Here is a 17450-nt window from a genome sequence, read left to right on the forward strand (position 1 = left end):
AAGACTCCTCTTCCAGCATGGAACATTCTTTATGGTATTTTTATAATGCCTATTCTAACAGAAAAAAAAATTTCAAGGATCTTTCTAAGATTGCTTTTAGGTAGGTAGTATCATTACACTAATAAAATTTTTTGGTCTACAAGTGAATATAACACTAAGGAGATCAGGCCTGAGATTTCTTTGGAAGGAGTGATGCTAAAGCTGAAACTCCAGTACTCTGGCCACCTCATGCGAAGAGTTGACTCATTGGAAAAGACTCTGATGCTGGGAGGGATTGGGGGCAGGAGGAGAAGGGGACGACAGAGGATGAGATGGCTGGATGGCATCACTGACTCGATGGACGTGAGTCTGAGTGAACTCTGGGAGTTGGTGATGGACAGGGAGGCTTGGCATGCTGTGATTCATGGGGTTGCAAAGAGTTGGACATGACTGAGTGACTGAACTGAACTGAACTGGAAAAGGTAAAAGTCAATGTGGGATCTGGACATTAGGGTCCTAGAGTGGCAGAGGTTAAAAGAAAGAAAGCAGCTGTGGTATGATAGGAGCTCCCTAAAGACACAGGCAAGAAAAAAAGAGTCGATAAACAAAAACTTATAGAAACTTTCCTTAGTGAATTTTACAAAGGGATTTCATTCAAAATTCAATCCTTATACTTAGTACACTTACAGAATTGAACTTGACGATAAACAAAAACTTATAGAAACTTTCCTTAGTGAATTTTACAAAGGGATTTCATTCAAAATTCAATCCTTATACTTAGTACACTTACAGAATTGAACTTGACAAAGTGGAAAAATCTCTCCTCATAAATATGGTAATCATATACTCATTAGTTGAATAATATTTACTAATGGAAAAGTATAGTATTTGTAACCATTCAAAGTTTTCTCAGTAGTTCAAAGTTGCTAATTTATGTTAAAAATTTATTATAAAAATACCAGCAGAGGGCAGATTGACTAATTTTGTTACCATAAACTTCAGATAATTGCTATTGACAAGTTTGGATTAGTTAATGAAAAAATCAGGTCTTACAGTTAATGTGAAAATATAATCTTTTCTAAAACCAAAACTTTACTTTCCCCTGGACTGGAGAAATTAACTCTTGAGCTACAAAGATTAAAGACGGTGGGCATGAGAGAATGGACAACATACCCACGTTCATTCTAGGGGCAAGATCATGCATATTAGGCCACTGATTCACTGTAACAGAACCATAACATTTCAAGTACATTACAGAATTCTCATAAATTATAGATTTTTAAAATTTCAAGTAGAAAAAAGTAATTTCAAAATATGATGTTCAGATTAACTTAAATATTCAAAAAGTTCAGTCAGTCCCCATTCAGAAACAGATAAACAGTATATTTATTAAATGAGTTAAGACAAATAAACTTTACAAATAGACAAATAATAAAAGGCTCAGTGGCTAAAATAGATGGTAAGCATCATTGAAAGAAATCAACACCATCACGGTATCTCAGTTGGCTTACACGTGTAAAAAGAAATTTTCAAAGAGCAGTTTCACAGAAATGAAGCCAGTTTTTTTTTTTCTTATAAACAAATTGCCATTTCTTGGTTCAAAACTGACATCTGTTATGAAAATTACCATATCACATATTTATAAGATGACAAGGAGTAACTCATCTTCAAAGTGCAAGTAAGTCTATTTACAACCACAAAAAAGGCAATGATGAGGAGAAAAAGATTTTTAAAAAATATACAAAGATTAAAAACATTTGGGATGCAAAATTAAACAATTTTTTGGTTAGAGGATAAAAGAGAAAGTGATTGAATTACAGATGCTGATTTCAGCTATACATACTATATAATGGGATCCAAGATCTTTAACAGCTTGCTTGCATTTTTTCCTACTTACATAATGCTCTGGAAATTTCTGGTAGAAATTACAGTGTCTCAGAGAGAAATACACACTAAGCATGTCTTGCTACTACTTCATGGATGTCATAAGACCCGTTTATGGATTAGAGTTGGTGTAAAAAGCCATTGCCTTAAGTTGAAAAATGAATACTGTAAAAGCTCAATACAAACCCTCCAAAGCACATGCACTTCTATATCTTTTGGTAATTACATTCATATTTAAGCATAATCAAAATAAAAAAGAAAACTGAAAACACTTCCCTTTTCTCTATTCCCTATGCCTCGTAGGCTCTCCAGTTGACAGGATAAATTTTTAGAGTCGAAAAGGGTTCTTTGAGATAGTCTAGTCCACCACCCTCTTGTAGGGGAGATGATTTTCCCAAGGTCATGCAGCACATTAATAGCAAAACCCAGACTAGAAACCAGGTCTTGATTCCTAGCCTAGTACGCTTTCCAGCATATCATGCTACCTCTTTTTACAGTACGATTCACTCTAAATACCTGATGAGTAATGTACAATTACAAATGCTGACAGAGCCAACGTGTTTCTAAGTCTTGCAGAGGATAACTGCAAAGGATTGCTGGAGAGAAAAAGATTCTCCCCGACCCACCAAAAATACCAAGCACCATCAACTAAATGTTTCTTTGCTGGGTCAGCATTTTCAGATGTTGTAGTAGTCCTTGTAAACTTTATGTCAGCCTGAGGATTATATATCTGGTGAAATCTGGGCCCTAACACAGTGCCAGTTCCTAAATGGTAAAGACAGAGGCCAAAGAGGGGAGAAGGCAGACCAAAGAAATAAAGACTTGAAAAATCCAACTGGCTTAGAGACAGGCATTCCAGCATACGGTTAAGTAATACATCTAAATATATATTTTTAGGGCCTTTCCCATCTTTTCACATTATCATTTTAACTAATTTGTTATTTGGCCACTTAAGAATGAAAACAAATGTATCCGAGACAATGGCGGTTGTTATTTTTTTTTTTTAAACTGAGACTATTTTAGGCAAACTAAATAAACTCTATGAAGAACATGTCAAACTGCAATGATTTTCTTAATCTGCTTCTAGTAGACTGCCACCAAGGAATTAAAGAGGGTACCTCATGGGGCTGTTACCATCTTGAAATTTATTCCAATTGCAGTTAAAGAGAACAGACCGATGCACCACATAGGCAGAATTGAGTAAAGAAGCTGAAAGTTCTTTTTAAAAAAAATTGCTGTGTATTTATTTAATAAAAGGGCATATTTATGTTTACAAACAAGTTTCAAAAACAAAAGGAAAACATGTATGCTTCTACTTATTAACCTTTTTCAAAATGCCAACAGCCCTCATGCTGTATGAAGGTTTCTAAGGATTTATTAGAAAAAAATAAAATCAATACAGTTCACTCACAGTTCACCAAGACATCACTGAACTAACATGTTCAGACAAAAACAAAAAGGACTAAAATTCTCTTGTAGTTTGATAGTTTGATTTAATTTGATTTGCCTGAAATAACAAAAGCATTTCAAGCATCTTTCATTATGTCGTTGATATCCTGCATTAAACAATCTACTAAATTCTGAACAAAGGTTATTAGCAAGTTTTCAAAAATTTTAAAAATTAAACAGTTGTTTCAAAACCATTAAGTAGTAAATGTATTTAAGAAACTAATTAAGACAGATGCCATAACTTCATTAGAACACCACTGCTCATGTTTTTTTTTTGTTTTGTTTTTTTGTTGTTGTTTTTTTTTAAACAAAGCATTAGTGTTATCTATTTGGCTATTAGTATTAGCAATTTATCTACAGTATTTAACAAGGTAAATTGTAGGCAAAAATTTAGTACAGTTTCAATAGAAACACCCCCCCCTCCTTTTTTTTCCTGAAAATACAGCAGTATTTGAAGGACTAATTTTATCTCTGCATCAGTTATAAGGAAGCGTCCCATCTATGAACAGGAACAAAAAAAGTATCTACAAACCTTGTAAACAGATCTGCATCATTTATAAACATAAATAATCCAAATTATTAACAGCCAACAGCAGAAATTAAAGCATCAATTCAATGATCCAGGGCTCTTTGCTTGCTTGCCCAGCTTTATTCCTCCCTCTCTCCCATCAAGGATTGAGATCAACTAAAACTTTGCTAATATACTGTTCAGGACCATTCTTAGGTTCTACTGATGATCCACAGGTCGACTTATGCTGAGTTACTGTTTATCTGTCAGTTCATTTCTCCCACCCCCCAAAAAGCACCCTCAGTCTGGCAGAAAGCTTTGCTTTTTTTTTTAAAAAAATAAATCTACATTCGTACAAGTATGTCTTCTGTTGAAGTCCAGAGACAAGAATACTATCTTGTCCGTCACAATATGTGAAAAGACCCAGTTTCAATTTGTTTCTTTACAATGCAGCTAGTGTGTTAACGTTCAGCTTACAATCAGAGTGATGTTTCCAAACTATGTAGTGGGCTTCCTGGGGATGAAGAGGTAGCAGACTTGTTCATTTCTATTGTAAGGTAAATCCCGCTGTCAACAGCATTGTTATTTTTGTTGGGAGAGGGTGGAGGACTGGAGTTACGTTTTGTAGGAGCATCATCTTCAGCATCAGTGTCATCAATAAGGGGAATATGAGGCTCTGAATCTTCTATCCTAAACTCAGGATGTGTCATAAAGTTGTGAATTGAACTTCTTGATTCCGGTTTTTCTAACCCTTCATATAAAGAACTACGAAATGCATTCACCACTCGAATCTGTAAATATCAGAAAACACAGAAACATATCAGTACGCTGTTACCTTAATTTAAAAATGGTTCATTTATGAGTCTGAATCCACAAACAGCTAGGGATGAGTGAATCATATTTGCATGTAATGCAGTGGAACTTGCAATACACTGTAAAAAAAATGAATATTTTAGTAGGACACTACAGAACAACAAAACCACATACTCTAAGAATTAAGGGGAATAGAATTCAAAGTAATGCTAAGAATATCTCATTGTCACTGGCTAAGAATTTAATAGCCATTTTATAGGATATTTTTCCCTAAGAAAACAAAACCAAAGAGAAAACAAACATAAAATTAACCATACACAAGCGTTAGCTGATTTTTTAAATAAAAGAAATATAATTTTTAAAAACAATTCAAATAAGTTAAACGAAGTCAAGCACAGAGGGTTACTACTCATCATGCTAGGAATTAGGGAGTCACCGACTATGAAAAAGCCAAGCAAATATAAGCTGAATGCCACAATGAACTCACATCTACCCCACTACACCCTTAATTTAAAAAAAAAAAAACAAAACCCAAATAAATATCTATGAAATGCCATTAAACAGCTATAAATATTTGAGTATATGCCATTTGTCTATAAAGTGTTAGTGTTTTTCTCTATAATGATAAAACTTAGATAAGTTTATGTACTACACTCCACTAGAAAGAACAGATTTAAAATAAAACAAAAAACTTTCTGAGATTCTTTTATGAAAAATTTCCCAAGGAGAAGAAAAAGTGTTCAAGCATTTTCACCCTTAAACACACAGACCAACAATTCATCTTCCTTCTCAGAATTCTGCTAAATGGAAGAAAAGAGGTCAATGAGTAATCAACTCAAATACATTACTAAACACACAGACTCGGGGTCTCATTAATTCAGTATCATAAAGACTTAAAAAAAAAACCCCAAATAATTGGATTATTATTATTTATTATGTCAGTTATCCAGATATAACTGACACTGACATTTCAGGAAAAAAGATGATTAAAGTCCTAAGTCACCAAAATCACTTCATAAAACAATGGTATTCAAAAAATAAATTTATTCACGGAGATATTTCAATTTATTTTGTAAAAATGTAACAATTTATGCCCACTTTTTTACTGCATATATTTAAGGCATACAAGACTATTTGATACACATCTACAGCATGAAACAGTCACTGTCTCTGTGTGTTGAGAACACCTGAGGTTGGACTCTCCTAGCCAATTTCAAGTAGACAGTAGTGTTGTTACCTACAGTCACCATGCTATACATCAGACTTCCGGAACTCATTCATCTTGCATAACTGAAACTCTCCACTCCCTGAACAGCATCTTGCAATTGCCCCTCCCCCTGGTAATCCCCATTCTACTCTACTCATATGCGTTTGACTCTTCCAGATCCCCACTTCTGAGACTTTAACCAAAGGAACTGAAATCAAGATTTTGGAGCGATTCCTGCACTCCCGTGTTTGCTGCTGTCAGTGGCCAGTATGCACAGAGAATACGAACTGGAGGACCAGCTAGCCTATCTGGTGGGTGATGAGCTGCTTAACGTGACTCTGAAGTTGCTGCTTATTGGACTTGTTTGCTGGTATTGCTAATAGAGCTCGAGAAGCAGTTGAGGTCTCTCTTTTGTTCTGACCAGTCTGGGTAGAGGAGAGTAGTGAAGAATCACGGGGAAAATGAATCAATTTTTGAAACATGTTAAATTTGTTAAACAACCAAAGTGAAAATATTAAGAGTTCAGAAGAAAGTTATGGGTGTAAGTTACAGATCTGGGAGTTTAGCAAAGCTCCAGGAGGGGTAGAGTGTAAAAAGTAACAAGCAGGTGAGGGCAGCAAGTCTATTTGTACATACAATCACACACACCTGTGACAGCTGAAATCGGATTCCTTTCCACTGAAGTTTTTCAATTTTTTCCCCCTCTCTGACAAAATTTATTATGTTATCCTAGAATATCCAAGCTTGAAAGGATATTTGAGATAGTTTATTTCAACCACTTTACAAATAATACAACCGAGTAACTGAAGACAGGTGGCTGCCTTTCCAGGTCACTCCAAATTAGTGCAGAAAGCCTCAGAGCTAAGGTTTCTGGACTCCCAACTCCAGGTTCTTTCAAGTCAATGAAAGAATACACGGACATTAACTTTATAACTAACTTTACTAGAATAAGGTACTTCCTAAGATTAGGGTCAGCACAGTACACGGGAAGCTTAGAAATGCTCCAAAGCAATATAATTTTCAAGTAACAGTTCTCATATTAGGCACACAAAACAACATCTAGATTAACCAGGGGTCACTGAAACAAATTTAGTTCACTTCCTGCTCGTTAAATAAGAAAGCACCCGACCTAAGGCATGCCACTGAGCTAGTTATATTTGCTCTCATCTCTATAACTTTCTATAGGTAAAATTCTCACAGAACAGTAGTAATTCTGAGTGATGAAAAAGCACAATTGCGTGCATTATACTGTAGGTAGATAGAAAATTATTTTAATACCACAAAGAAATCAGTTTAAGCAGAAACTGATTACCTATTTTTGATAATCCAACCCCTACTGTTTATTTAATCCAGTCTTTAAATGTTATTCTTTTAATAGAAATTAAGACCTCCTATGTACAACACTATTTAAGGAAAATTCAACAATTCCTATGTCAAGAAAAAATTTTAAAGAATAAATTATTGAGAGAAAAAAATCCGAGGCATGAGGCACAGATGGCAAATAATACATTGAAATGATTATTATAATAATAAAGTAATTTTAGGAAACTGAAAGTGATTACCAAGGTAAGCACTACATTAAATCTAGCAAAGTAAGATCATGTACCATGCTAAACCACCCATTTTCTTAAATATAATCCTAACTTTTGATAGGAGAAAAGAATATTACTGACCAAAACATGGTACACAGGAGACAGTTCTGTTTTACCTTCTACAACAGACTTTTCCTGAAATTTGTCATCATCCATTTACTATACGCACTATAAATTAAAGAATTTCAATGGTAAAGTAAAAGGTACTTTGCAAGGAAAGAAAATTCTAGGTTGCTTTTCAAAGTTGTGTCTTTGTACATCAAATTTTCTCAAAGTGAGACCTGGTAATAGCTAATGTTTTAATTATCTGGAATAGGGGCTGGAAAATATTTTCTGTCAAGTGCCAGATAGTACCTACTGCATAGCACAGAGGGCTATATTCAATATCTTGTAATAATCTATAATGGAAAATAATTTGAAAAAGAATGGATATATACGTCTAACAATCACTCTGCTATACCACTGAAACTAATGCAACATTGTAAATTAACTATACTCCAATTTAAAAAAGAGGTTATAAAAAAGAGTCAAAGTTTGACATAGATATTCCTAAGATTATTCTCTACTAGGGCAGGAACCCAGTGATAAAATTAAACCTCCCATTAAATGAATTAACACCATTATCCTGGCTACCTGTGCCCAGCAACTCAGAGGTTTCATACAGAGTTGTGCATCAAAAAAGAGTCTGCAGCAGGTGTGGGTGTGTAAGACTTAAAACAGAGCTTGTGATTGATTTGATATTTAATATAAAGCCTGGGACCCAATTATACAGAGAAATACAATTAATATGATACCACACCTAGTGAAAAAGTCAACTATTTAAAATTTTGCTAAAATAAAAATCAACAGAATTTATACTACCTACTAGATAAAACTTGTCAAAAGTTTAACTTAAAGCTAATCAAGAGCAAACAATTAAATTCAGAATGTAGGACACTTTATAAAACAATCTGCCTGGATTTTTAAAAAAGAAAATCAATGTTATGAAAAATAAAGGTAGAGAAAATGGATCCAGGTTAAAGGAGAGAAGAGTCATAACATACACTATTGAATGTCCTTTCTTGGATCCAGGATCAAAAAAGCTGTAATATATGACATTTTGGGGGCAAATGAAGAAATCTAAATATGGACTGTGTATTAGATAAAATGGTATATACTATTATAAAGATAAAGCAGACATCATAAAACATTAAGAAGTGGTAAATCCAGGCAAAGGGATTTTGTATGGATTAACCTTTCAACTTGCCTATCAGTTTGCAATTTTTCAGTTTTGAGGGGAGGGAATGTATCAGGATTAAGTCTCAGTCTGGCTCCTCCTTGTGGATATACATAGAAGCTTACTTTCCATTCCAGCCTCATCAACTCCTTCATTTCATTACTCTTTTAGTTTTAAACTATATCAGCTGGGATCTGCTTTCCTCAACCAACAAATTCTATCAAAGGGTCAGCTTGCGAGTCATTTCCTTAGATAATTTTCCCTGACATCTCAGGGAAGGGCGAAGACTCCTAACAGTTTCATCACCATGTCGAAATTCCTATCTCATCTGCTTCTCTCCCTAGAGGACAAAGTCGGGAGGTTCCAGAGCATGTGGTAGGCCTTGCAGTGTTTATGAAATACAACAAAGTGAACACTAAGAGCAGGAGGTGAAGGCCTGAGTGGTAACATGCCCTCGAAAGCCAGGAGTCATGTGGAATCCAGATGAGGGAGGGATGCAAGCGACATCAGCCGTCCCGGGCCTAAGGCCAGGCCTAAGGCTGCCTATTCCACGTCATTCAAGCAGGTGGCACCACGGTAACTTCTAAGAGGAAGATTCCTATCTGTCCATACATATAAATGTAACATCCTAAAGTCAGTCACCCTAAAGATATAACATGCCTAAAGTTACACGGTCAGTTTGTCTTTTCAGCACCTGGGTGCTCTTTCTTCTACATCATGCTGCCTCTGCTTATTGGCTATGGACACGTCATTCAAACTCTAAGTCAGCTTTCACACCTGTCAAATGGGGATGGTTCCTATTCTGCCTGCTGTGCAACACTGTCAAAAATAACAAATGAAAATTACTTAAGCAAACAGTGAACAGGCAGACTCTTGAGTGAACAGTCTTTTTTTTTTTTTTTAAACAGCATTATTTTCTCCCTTAATTTATCCTCTCCCCAGTTTCCCAATGGACGTGAGCTTGAGCCAACTCTGGAAGATGGTGAAGGACAGGAAAGCCTGGTATGCTGCAGTCTGTAGGGTTGCAAAGAGTTGGACACAAGGGAGTGACTGAACAACAACGTTTCCCAAGATTCCTCTTTAGTCTCTCACTGGCTAAAGATCGAATGGAAAAGATAAGTCACTGCCCAAATCAGGTATCTCAACTGAGTTGGAGGGTACGGATGAGGGGGTGGGTGTGTTTATATCTTTAATGTTTCCAATATACTGAGAATCCACCATGGAATCAACAAGCTAATTCAGAGTAAGGATGATAAAGGTTATAAGACTTCTGGAGAGTTTACTAAAATGCAACAATCTGTTATATTTCTTTACACTAATAACTACATGAAAGGGAAATTAAGAAAACAAATCTCATTTACAATTGCATTAAAAATAATAAAGTATCTAGGAATAAATTTAACCAAGGAAGTGAAAGACCTGTATACTGAAAACTACAAGACATTAATAAAAGAAACTGAAGATGACACAAATAAATGAAAAGATACTCCATTTTCATAGGCTGGAAGGATTAATAGTGTTAAAATGTGCATGCTACCCAAAGCAATACAGATTCAATGTAATCCCTAGCAAAATTCCAATGGCATTTTTCACAGAAATAGAACAAAAAATCCTAAAATTTGTATGGAATCACAAAAGACCCTGAATAGCCAAGGCAATCTTGAGAAATAAAAACAAAGCCAGAGGCATTACACTCCCTGATTTCAACTGCATTACAAAGATACAGTAATTAAAACAGTATGATATTGGCATGAGTTTGTATACAAATGGAGATACAGATCAGTGGACAAGAACAGAGACCCCAGAAATAAACCCATGCATAGGCGATCAATTAATTTACAACAAAGGAATCAAGAATATACAGTGGGGAAAGTCAGTCTCTTCAATAGATGGTGTTAGGAAAGTGGGACAACCACATGCAAAAGAACGACACTGGACCAATCTCTTACATCACACACAAAAATGCACTCAGAATTATAATGACTTTAATATGAGACATGGAAACCATAAAGCTCCTAGAAAAAACATAGATGCTAAGCTTCTTGACATAGGTTTTGATGACGAATTTTTGAATCTGACACCAAAAGCATAAAAGGAAAAATAAACAAGTGGGATTACATCAAACTGAAAAGTTTCTACGCATCAATGAAAACCATGACCAAAATGAAAAGGCACCATTTTGTTCTCATAAAATGTGAGAGAATATTTGCAAATCTATGTATATGATATGGGGCAAATATTCAAAATATATATATATTTCAAAATCTATACAAATCAATAACAAAACCCCCAAATATGGTCAAAAGATCTGAACAGCCATTTTCCCAAAAAATATATACAAATGGCCAAGTGGTACATGAAAAGATGCTCAATATCGTTAATCATCACAGAAATGCAAGGCAAAATCACAACGAGGTATTACTTCACATCTGTTAGGATGAAATGGAAACAACCAAAGTGTTCTCTGATGAATGAATGGATAAACAAAGTATGGTGGACACACACATGAATAGTATTTAACCATAAAAAAGAAGGGATTCTGGACATTTGTGATAACACAGATGAACCCTGAGAGTATTATTATCCTAAATGAAATAAATCAGACAGAGAAAGACATATACCGTATGGTTTCTCTTACATGTATATGTGACATATTAAACGCCCCCCCCCCCGCCAAAACCAAGCTCACAGATATTAAAAAAACAAATGGTTGCTGCAGGAGGTGGGAGGTGGGCAGTGGTGGGAGAGCTGAGTAAACTTAAAAAAAAAAAAAAATTGAGTAAAAAAAATTTTTAGTGCATTTTCCCTACTTTGGAAAACTCAATAGAATATCTTATCTAGGAAGCAATTTTAAATTGATTGTATAAATGAAAAAAAAAAAAACTCACATAAATATCAAAGAACTTAGAAGCTTCTACAGGGTTTCCACTTCAAAACAAAACAAAATAAATAAAAAATTCACAGCAAGCCCACAAAGTCTAGGCTAAGGAGGCAAGTGAGTGAAGTGAAGTCACTCAGTCGTGTCCGACTCCTTGCGACCCCATGGACTGTAGCCTACCACACTGCTCTGTCTATGGGATTTTCCAGGCAAGAGTACTGGAGTGGGTTGCCATTTCCTTCTCCAGAGGATCTTGCCGACCCAGGGATCAAACCTGGGTCTCCCACATTGGAGGCAGATACTTTACCGTCTGAGCCACCAGGGAAGTCTAAGAAGGCAAACACCTGCGTATACGCTCAGAACTTTTCTTCAGGGTACCAACTTACTTTCTAAACTGATCAAGATACAAGTCAAGGCACTACGTTCATTTTCAGCTTTAAAAACACAATTTCTTGGTTCTGTTAGATCAGTTTCAAATCACATGCTTTTGGGAATCATGCAGAATGGAATATGTTTAAAGGCATATACTCAAAAATTTATAGTCGTTTCACAAATTCTAAGCTACAGTTTTATTCCCCGTATTAACTACCAGAGTTAGCGTAGAGACAAAGATTTCATGTCTGATCTTTGGTTGCAATTGTTCCACCTGTTATCTAGCCCTCTAAGAAATAAAACGACAACAAGGACAACACTTTGAGGTCTCAATCCACTTTACGAAAAGAAAGCTTTATGAAAAGCCTGAACAATGAATTCAAACATTAAGGAGAAAATGAGAAACGTTAGGTGTGTGAAGTAGGAGATGTTAATTTCATGCACTTAGGAACACACACTCACACCCCACAGTAGTAGAAGCAGTAGAAGAGGAAAACACTACATGTGTAGGGGTAGAAATATTTGTTACATCATGATGCTGGCTGGCGATGGAGGGTTGCCGCCTTAGTGCCCCCTGAATGGAACTTCCACTCTGGAAAGCATTCACTACATCCATCTGCAAGGAATCAGAGATTGTGACAGCTTGCTCAGCAAGAGAGAGAGAGAACAAGAGAAAGGACCATTCCATCTATCAACATATAAAAAGTAAAGAAAAAGGCACTTTTTACAGAGCAGATAAATAGGCAAGAGGAGCATTTGGAGATGAAGGGGGTGGAAAAAAAGCTAGGAGAAAAGGAGCTTAGGGGCATACGGACACATTCTTTCGTGGTCAGTTAAAACTTGCACTCATTCCAAGCACCAGTACTATTTTTCAAAAGAGTAAGTTCTGTGGGTTGGGGAGGCTAGAAAGGAAGCAAAGGAGCACATTCAAACCTCCTCCCCAGCTCCAAAGGCCCTTGGCTCCCGCTCCCATTGTCTCTCCTACCTCTCCACCAGGCCCATACCTGTGTCTGGATTCTGTTCAGACCTCTAAACCACAAGATCTGGCCACGCCGCAACTCCCGCTCAGCGTGATCAATCTCTTCCACATCCTCCGCTAACTCCTCCTCGGGTATTTCCTCCTTCTGTGTGCCATGACCAGCTTCTTTGAGGAATTTTAAACGGCTAGTTGGAATTGTTGAAATAAGCTACAACACAGGGGAGAGAACTTAGAAACAAACCATATCAAAATACAATGAAACTGATCAACTTCAATACAGAAAAGGAATGAAAAGCTGCACTCAAGAGCCAACTAGCTTTACCAATGAAGCAATGAAATCTTGTCCATCATAGGCCTTCTTTCTCAGAACAAAAAACATTCTTCTGTTAGCTACACAAAAGATTTAAGTTTGAAGGGCAAAAGTTTCCCTGAATGAAAATAACCTGATTACATTTGCAAATTTTATTTAAGACATTCAAGACCATGAATTATCCAACCATGCTTTGATATACATATATATATACACACTTACTTAAACTCATATTAATATTTATTTCAAATAAAATGAAAATCAATCTTATAGGATGCAAAAGAAGTTTACATTTCATTAGCGCGTTAAGAATTCAATGAAGAAAAAACACACTAAAGTTCAGAAAACCTTCGAGGCTACACTGAAAGTACATTTATCCAATGTATTTATTTTCATAAAGTATAACTATTTAAAATTGGATTAACACTGATTGAGAATGACACCAAACAGGAACAAATGCCCCAGAAGACATAAAAGATAGAACAATACCAATATGTATTAACTTGTAAGTGTTAACAGCCATTTCTTAAGGAAGTTAGGAGAAACAGGCATGCAGTGAGTATCAGAACTGCTCCGAGAACTTCTAGTTCAACCACCTCATTTTAGAGACGAAACAGGTTCAGAGACACAGAAAGTGACTTGTTCATGGAGTGACTAAGACCCTAGGTTTCCTGACTTTAACACATCAGTGCTTTCTACCATGGCACCTAAAAATCAATAGACAATGTCAACCAAAGACAGCTACTAATGCCTATTAGGCATGTACACTATATTCAATTTCCTCTTCTTGAAAATAGCCAGATGTCGGGGGAGGCTGGGGGGGTTGGCTTTGCCTGTGAGGGAACATTATAAAGTAACTGGAACAGTTAAAGAAAAATGTGGACCTAGTACAGATCCTACTTAAAAGAAGATTTCTGTTAAAAAAGGTCTTTACAATGAGTAAGAAGAGAAAGCTCAGACCCTAGAAACAAAAGAAAAAGATAAAAAGCACGTAAAGATTGGGTTAAGGTTAAGTACAATCTGAATGTTTAGTCTGACTTGCAAAATAACCATAAATTAGTTCACATCAACTATACACTGTAACATGTGCTAACCTGCGTTTATGAAAATGTTAGTAGATTCTCTTATCAGTTTTCTAGTGATGGTAATAGACTTAAAATGAACACACACTGTTATCACTTATCTTTTAAGAAACAATGACATACATCTGCAAGTCAGCTACCCATCGTGAAGACGAAGGACATCTCATTTTTGAGGCAGTGTATTTTATATGTACACTGTTAAAGTCATTCAATTCAAATCATCTAAAATGTCATTTTGTGGCCTATTTTTCCAGACACCAGGAGTTTTATGGAAACATTTGTCATATCAACTGAAACTCGAGATTTTTTTAATGCTACATTTTTATGAAATTATATAACAGAATGATAAAAAGGCTAAAGCATATAATATTTTTATTAAAATATTAATTCTGAAAATGCAAAGTAGGTCATAGAGCAAAAGATACAGATATTAGCATTCTGACCAGTTATAAATGTATCATTTTAGTAACAGTTGTAAAACTTGTTCTAAAAAACAAGTTAAAAGACTATGTAAGAAATTAGTGTTATTGCATAGGCATAATCATAATTAATACCAAGTGACATACTAGAGCAAATATTATATTAAAAAGAATCTCTGAATGTTCTTTCTTGACCCAGAATGAAAACTACTTAGAATCAAGTTATAGAATTGATTAAAGAGCATACACACTAGAAATTTAAAAAAAAAATCACTTTAGGTTTGAACAAAAAGTGATGAGATTTTTTTACCTGGCCCCAGAGTAACGTTCCCATTCCTAGGAATATTGACCATAGCCACTGTTCTATTGAAAGTTCTGAACAACTGAAAGGTTTTCCACCAAACTGCACAATTATTATCTGGAGGAATAATCAAGAATAAATTTATTTAGTGAAGTTGCTGACTTACACTCTGACCCATGCTCCTTATATCTCATTGTGGACTTGTAATGAACAAACAAAATAGCTGATCCAGACATGCTTTGAGTAGCACAAAGGCACTGAAGAATGACCTTACTTCCATCAGTTGTCCTGGGCATATCAGTCTATGCCAGCAACTAAGTGTTATCAGACTTGCTTGGTAGAGAGACAAGAAGTTATGTTTTTGCAATCCTCATATATTAAAAACAGATAAAATAAACCTAACTTTGATAGTAAGTAGGAACTAACATTTTAGTGTATCAAGAACAATGATTTCTTTTAAATAAAATACTTCCAGAAACTATACAACAACTAAGCAAACAACAGTTCCTCTCAAGTTGACAGAAAAACTGAAAGCTAAAACAGAAACAGTCTGCAGAGAAATAATTAAGTTGAGAGTTTTGGGTTTCAGAATCCACAGTGCCCAAGGCATAGAATGAATAAATGCTTCAAAATTCTTAGATCTTCATTTTGAAACTAGCACCGTCACTGTCTGATTCTATCCTTGAAAGCTCACTTTTTAAATCTTACTGTGTTTACTGACCTGATGTGATCACGCACCACTCACCCACCTGCTCTGATTGCAGATTCTGCTATTAACACTCGTTTGCGTAGAAGAGTACCACAGAATCCAAGGTGGTATAAAACATATGTATAATACACAGTTACATAAAATTTACCATACGTAAAGCGATGCTTAGTTTGCCCTTATTATGGTCTTTATAAAAAATGGCAAAATTCGGTCCTTTCTATTCCTTCTCAACCTCACTGTTCATACCCCATCCTCCACTTCTCTTCTGCTTTGTTTTGACAATATTACAAAATATAAAACTGGCATATAACCAACTCAGGATGCAGTCATTTCAATCATGTGGATTTTAAAATACTTATTTCAAAACCTATTATTACTTAATAATGAACTCAACTGTAGAAATACAACTGCTATTAATTGCTAGAAGCAATTAAGGGATCACTCTAGGTAGACTAAGAAGTGGTTAGCTGTAAGACTGGCCTTAAATAAGATCAACATTGTAACAGTTTTCATAAAAGCAATGTAGAATAAATAATCAGAAACAGTGAGCGTGAGCAAACACTGCTGTGAGCAGTGTCACAGCCACAGAAGCAGTAGTGCAACTGAAGGAGTCCTAGTTTAATATACTCATTCACATGGAGAACTTCAGGACGGGGCAGATTTTCACTTGAGTTGTGATATTTAAAATTCTTCTTTGATGTCATCAAGGCCATACACAGAAGGCCCACACATTGAGGTCAAGTAATTTCTGGAATAAGCCACCTGCTTACCTAAGATCTCCACACAATAATCATATTTGAAACTCTCTTTTACAATTACCCACCTGTACCACAAAAGTGCCTAAAACAATTGTGCAGAAGATGGCATTATTAAAGATTCCTTCAAACACATTTCTTTCACCGTGAATTTTCCGTGCATTTATTTCGTTGAAAAGTTGCATCAGTACAAAGGTATTAAAAACAATAGTATAATGTTCCGATGGAGGAGCATGCAAAGGAGCGTTTCTTCCGCTATCAATATCAAAAAACTTTTCTCCTGAAAGAATGAAAAATTATTGCTTTGTAATTATCATACAAAATAACTGAACATTTTAAGGAAGCATGCAATAAAACCTAGCCAGACCGTTCTTTGCTCTCAAACAGCAGCACAGAAAGAGTCGTGAGGGACCTGGGATCCTCCAGTACCACTCTCTTATTTTATATGGAAGGAGACTGAAGCCCCCCTGAACTGTGGTGACATGTTCAAGATCACATCTAAGTTAGTGGTAGGGCCAAGGATAAGAAATCAGGACTCTACTTCCCACTACTATGACACTGCCTCTCAAAATGTACTAAGCATCCACTGACAGAAGAAATTAAAGATCAATGGGGAGCCAGAAAGAAAAATAACATACATTCTTGAAAAATCTGCAATATAAGCTCAGAACCAGAACAACCGAAGCTTTACTGGGCGTTGAATTCTTACCGGCAAACAAGAGTGTGAAGACTACAACAAGCTGATAGAATGCATGACCCAAAATATTCTTCATCATTGTGCGTGAGATGAGAGGCTTATTTCTACCATACGGTTTCCGAAGCAAGAGAGATTCAGTGGGGGGTTCGGTCGCCAGAGCCAGGGAAGCAAGCGTGTCCATGATGAGATTTACCCATAGCATCTGCACAGCCTTAAGTGGTGAGTCCTAGAAAAGACAGGTTTCTTAATAGACACTCACAACTTTCCAGGGATTCAGCAATTCCCAGGAAGCCACTTCTA

The 17450-nt window shown here is 35.8% G+C and overlaps 1 protein-coding gene across 9 annotated transcripts in view; it reads right to left on the reverse strand.

Moving 5' to 3' along the window:
- Positions 1-1341: 1341 nt before the first annotated feature.
- ATP2B1 (ATPase plasma membrane Ca2+ transporting 1) overlaps positions 1342-17450 on the reverse strand; it is a 133297-nt gene continuing 117188 nt past the window's right edge. For 4 of the 9 annotated variants that reach the window (XM_086403801.1, XM_086403803.1, XM_086403802.1 and 1 more), the window contains 6 exons: positions 17163-17376; positions 16522-16733; positions 14999-15106; positions 12903-13085; positions 12428-12514; positions 1342-4611 (listed from right to left, as the gene is read on the reverse strand). In XM_086403801.1, the coding sequence (XP_086259927.1) occupies positions 4300-4611; positions 12428-12514; positions 12903-13085; positions 14999-15106; positions 16522-16733; positions 17163-17376 (1116 nt within the window). In that variant the 3' untranslated portion in view covers positions 1342-4299. Of the gene's footprint in view, positions 4612-12360; positions 12515-12902; positions 13086-14998; positions 15107-16521; positions 16734-17162; positions 17377-17450 lie in introns of all 9 variants that reach the window. The other 5 variants (XM_086403805.1, XM_086403807.1, XM_086403806.1 and 2 more) reach the window with 2 other exon arrangements.

Source organism: Bos grunniens, chromosome 5 (assembly GCF_055505025.1).
Source record: "Bos grunniens cultivar Pamir isolate PY7600 chromosome 5, Bosgru_T2T1.0, whole genome shotgun sequence".
In the NCBI taxonomy this organism is placed as follows: Eukaryota; Metazoa; Chordata; class Mammalia; order Artiodactyla; family Bovidae; genus Bos; species Bos grunniens.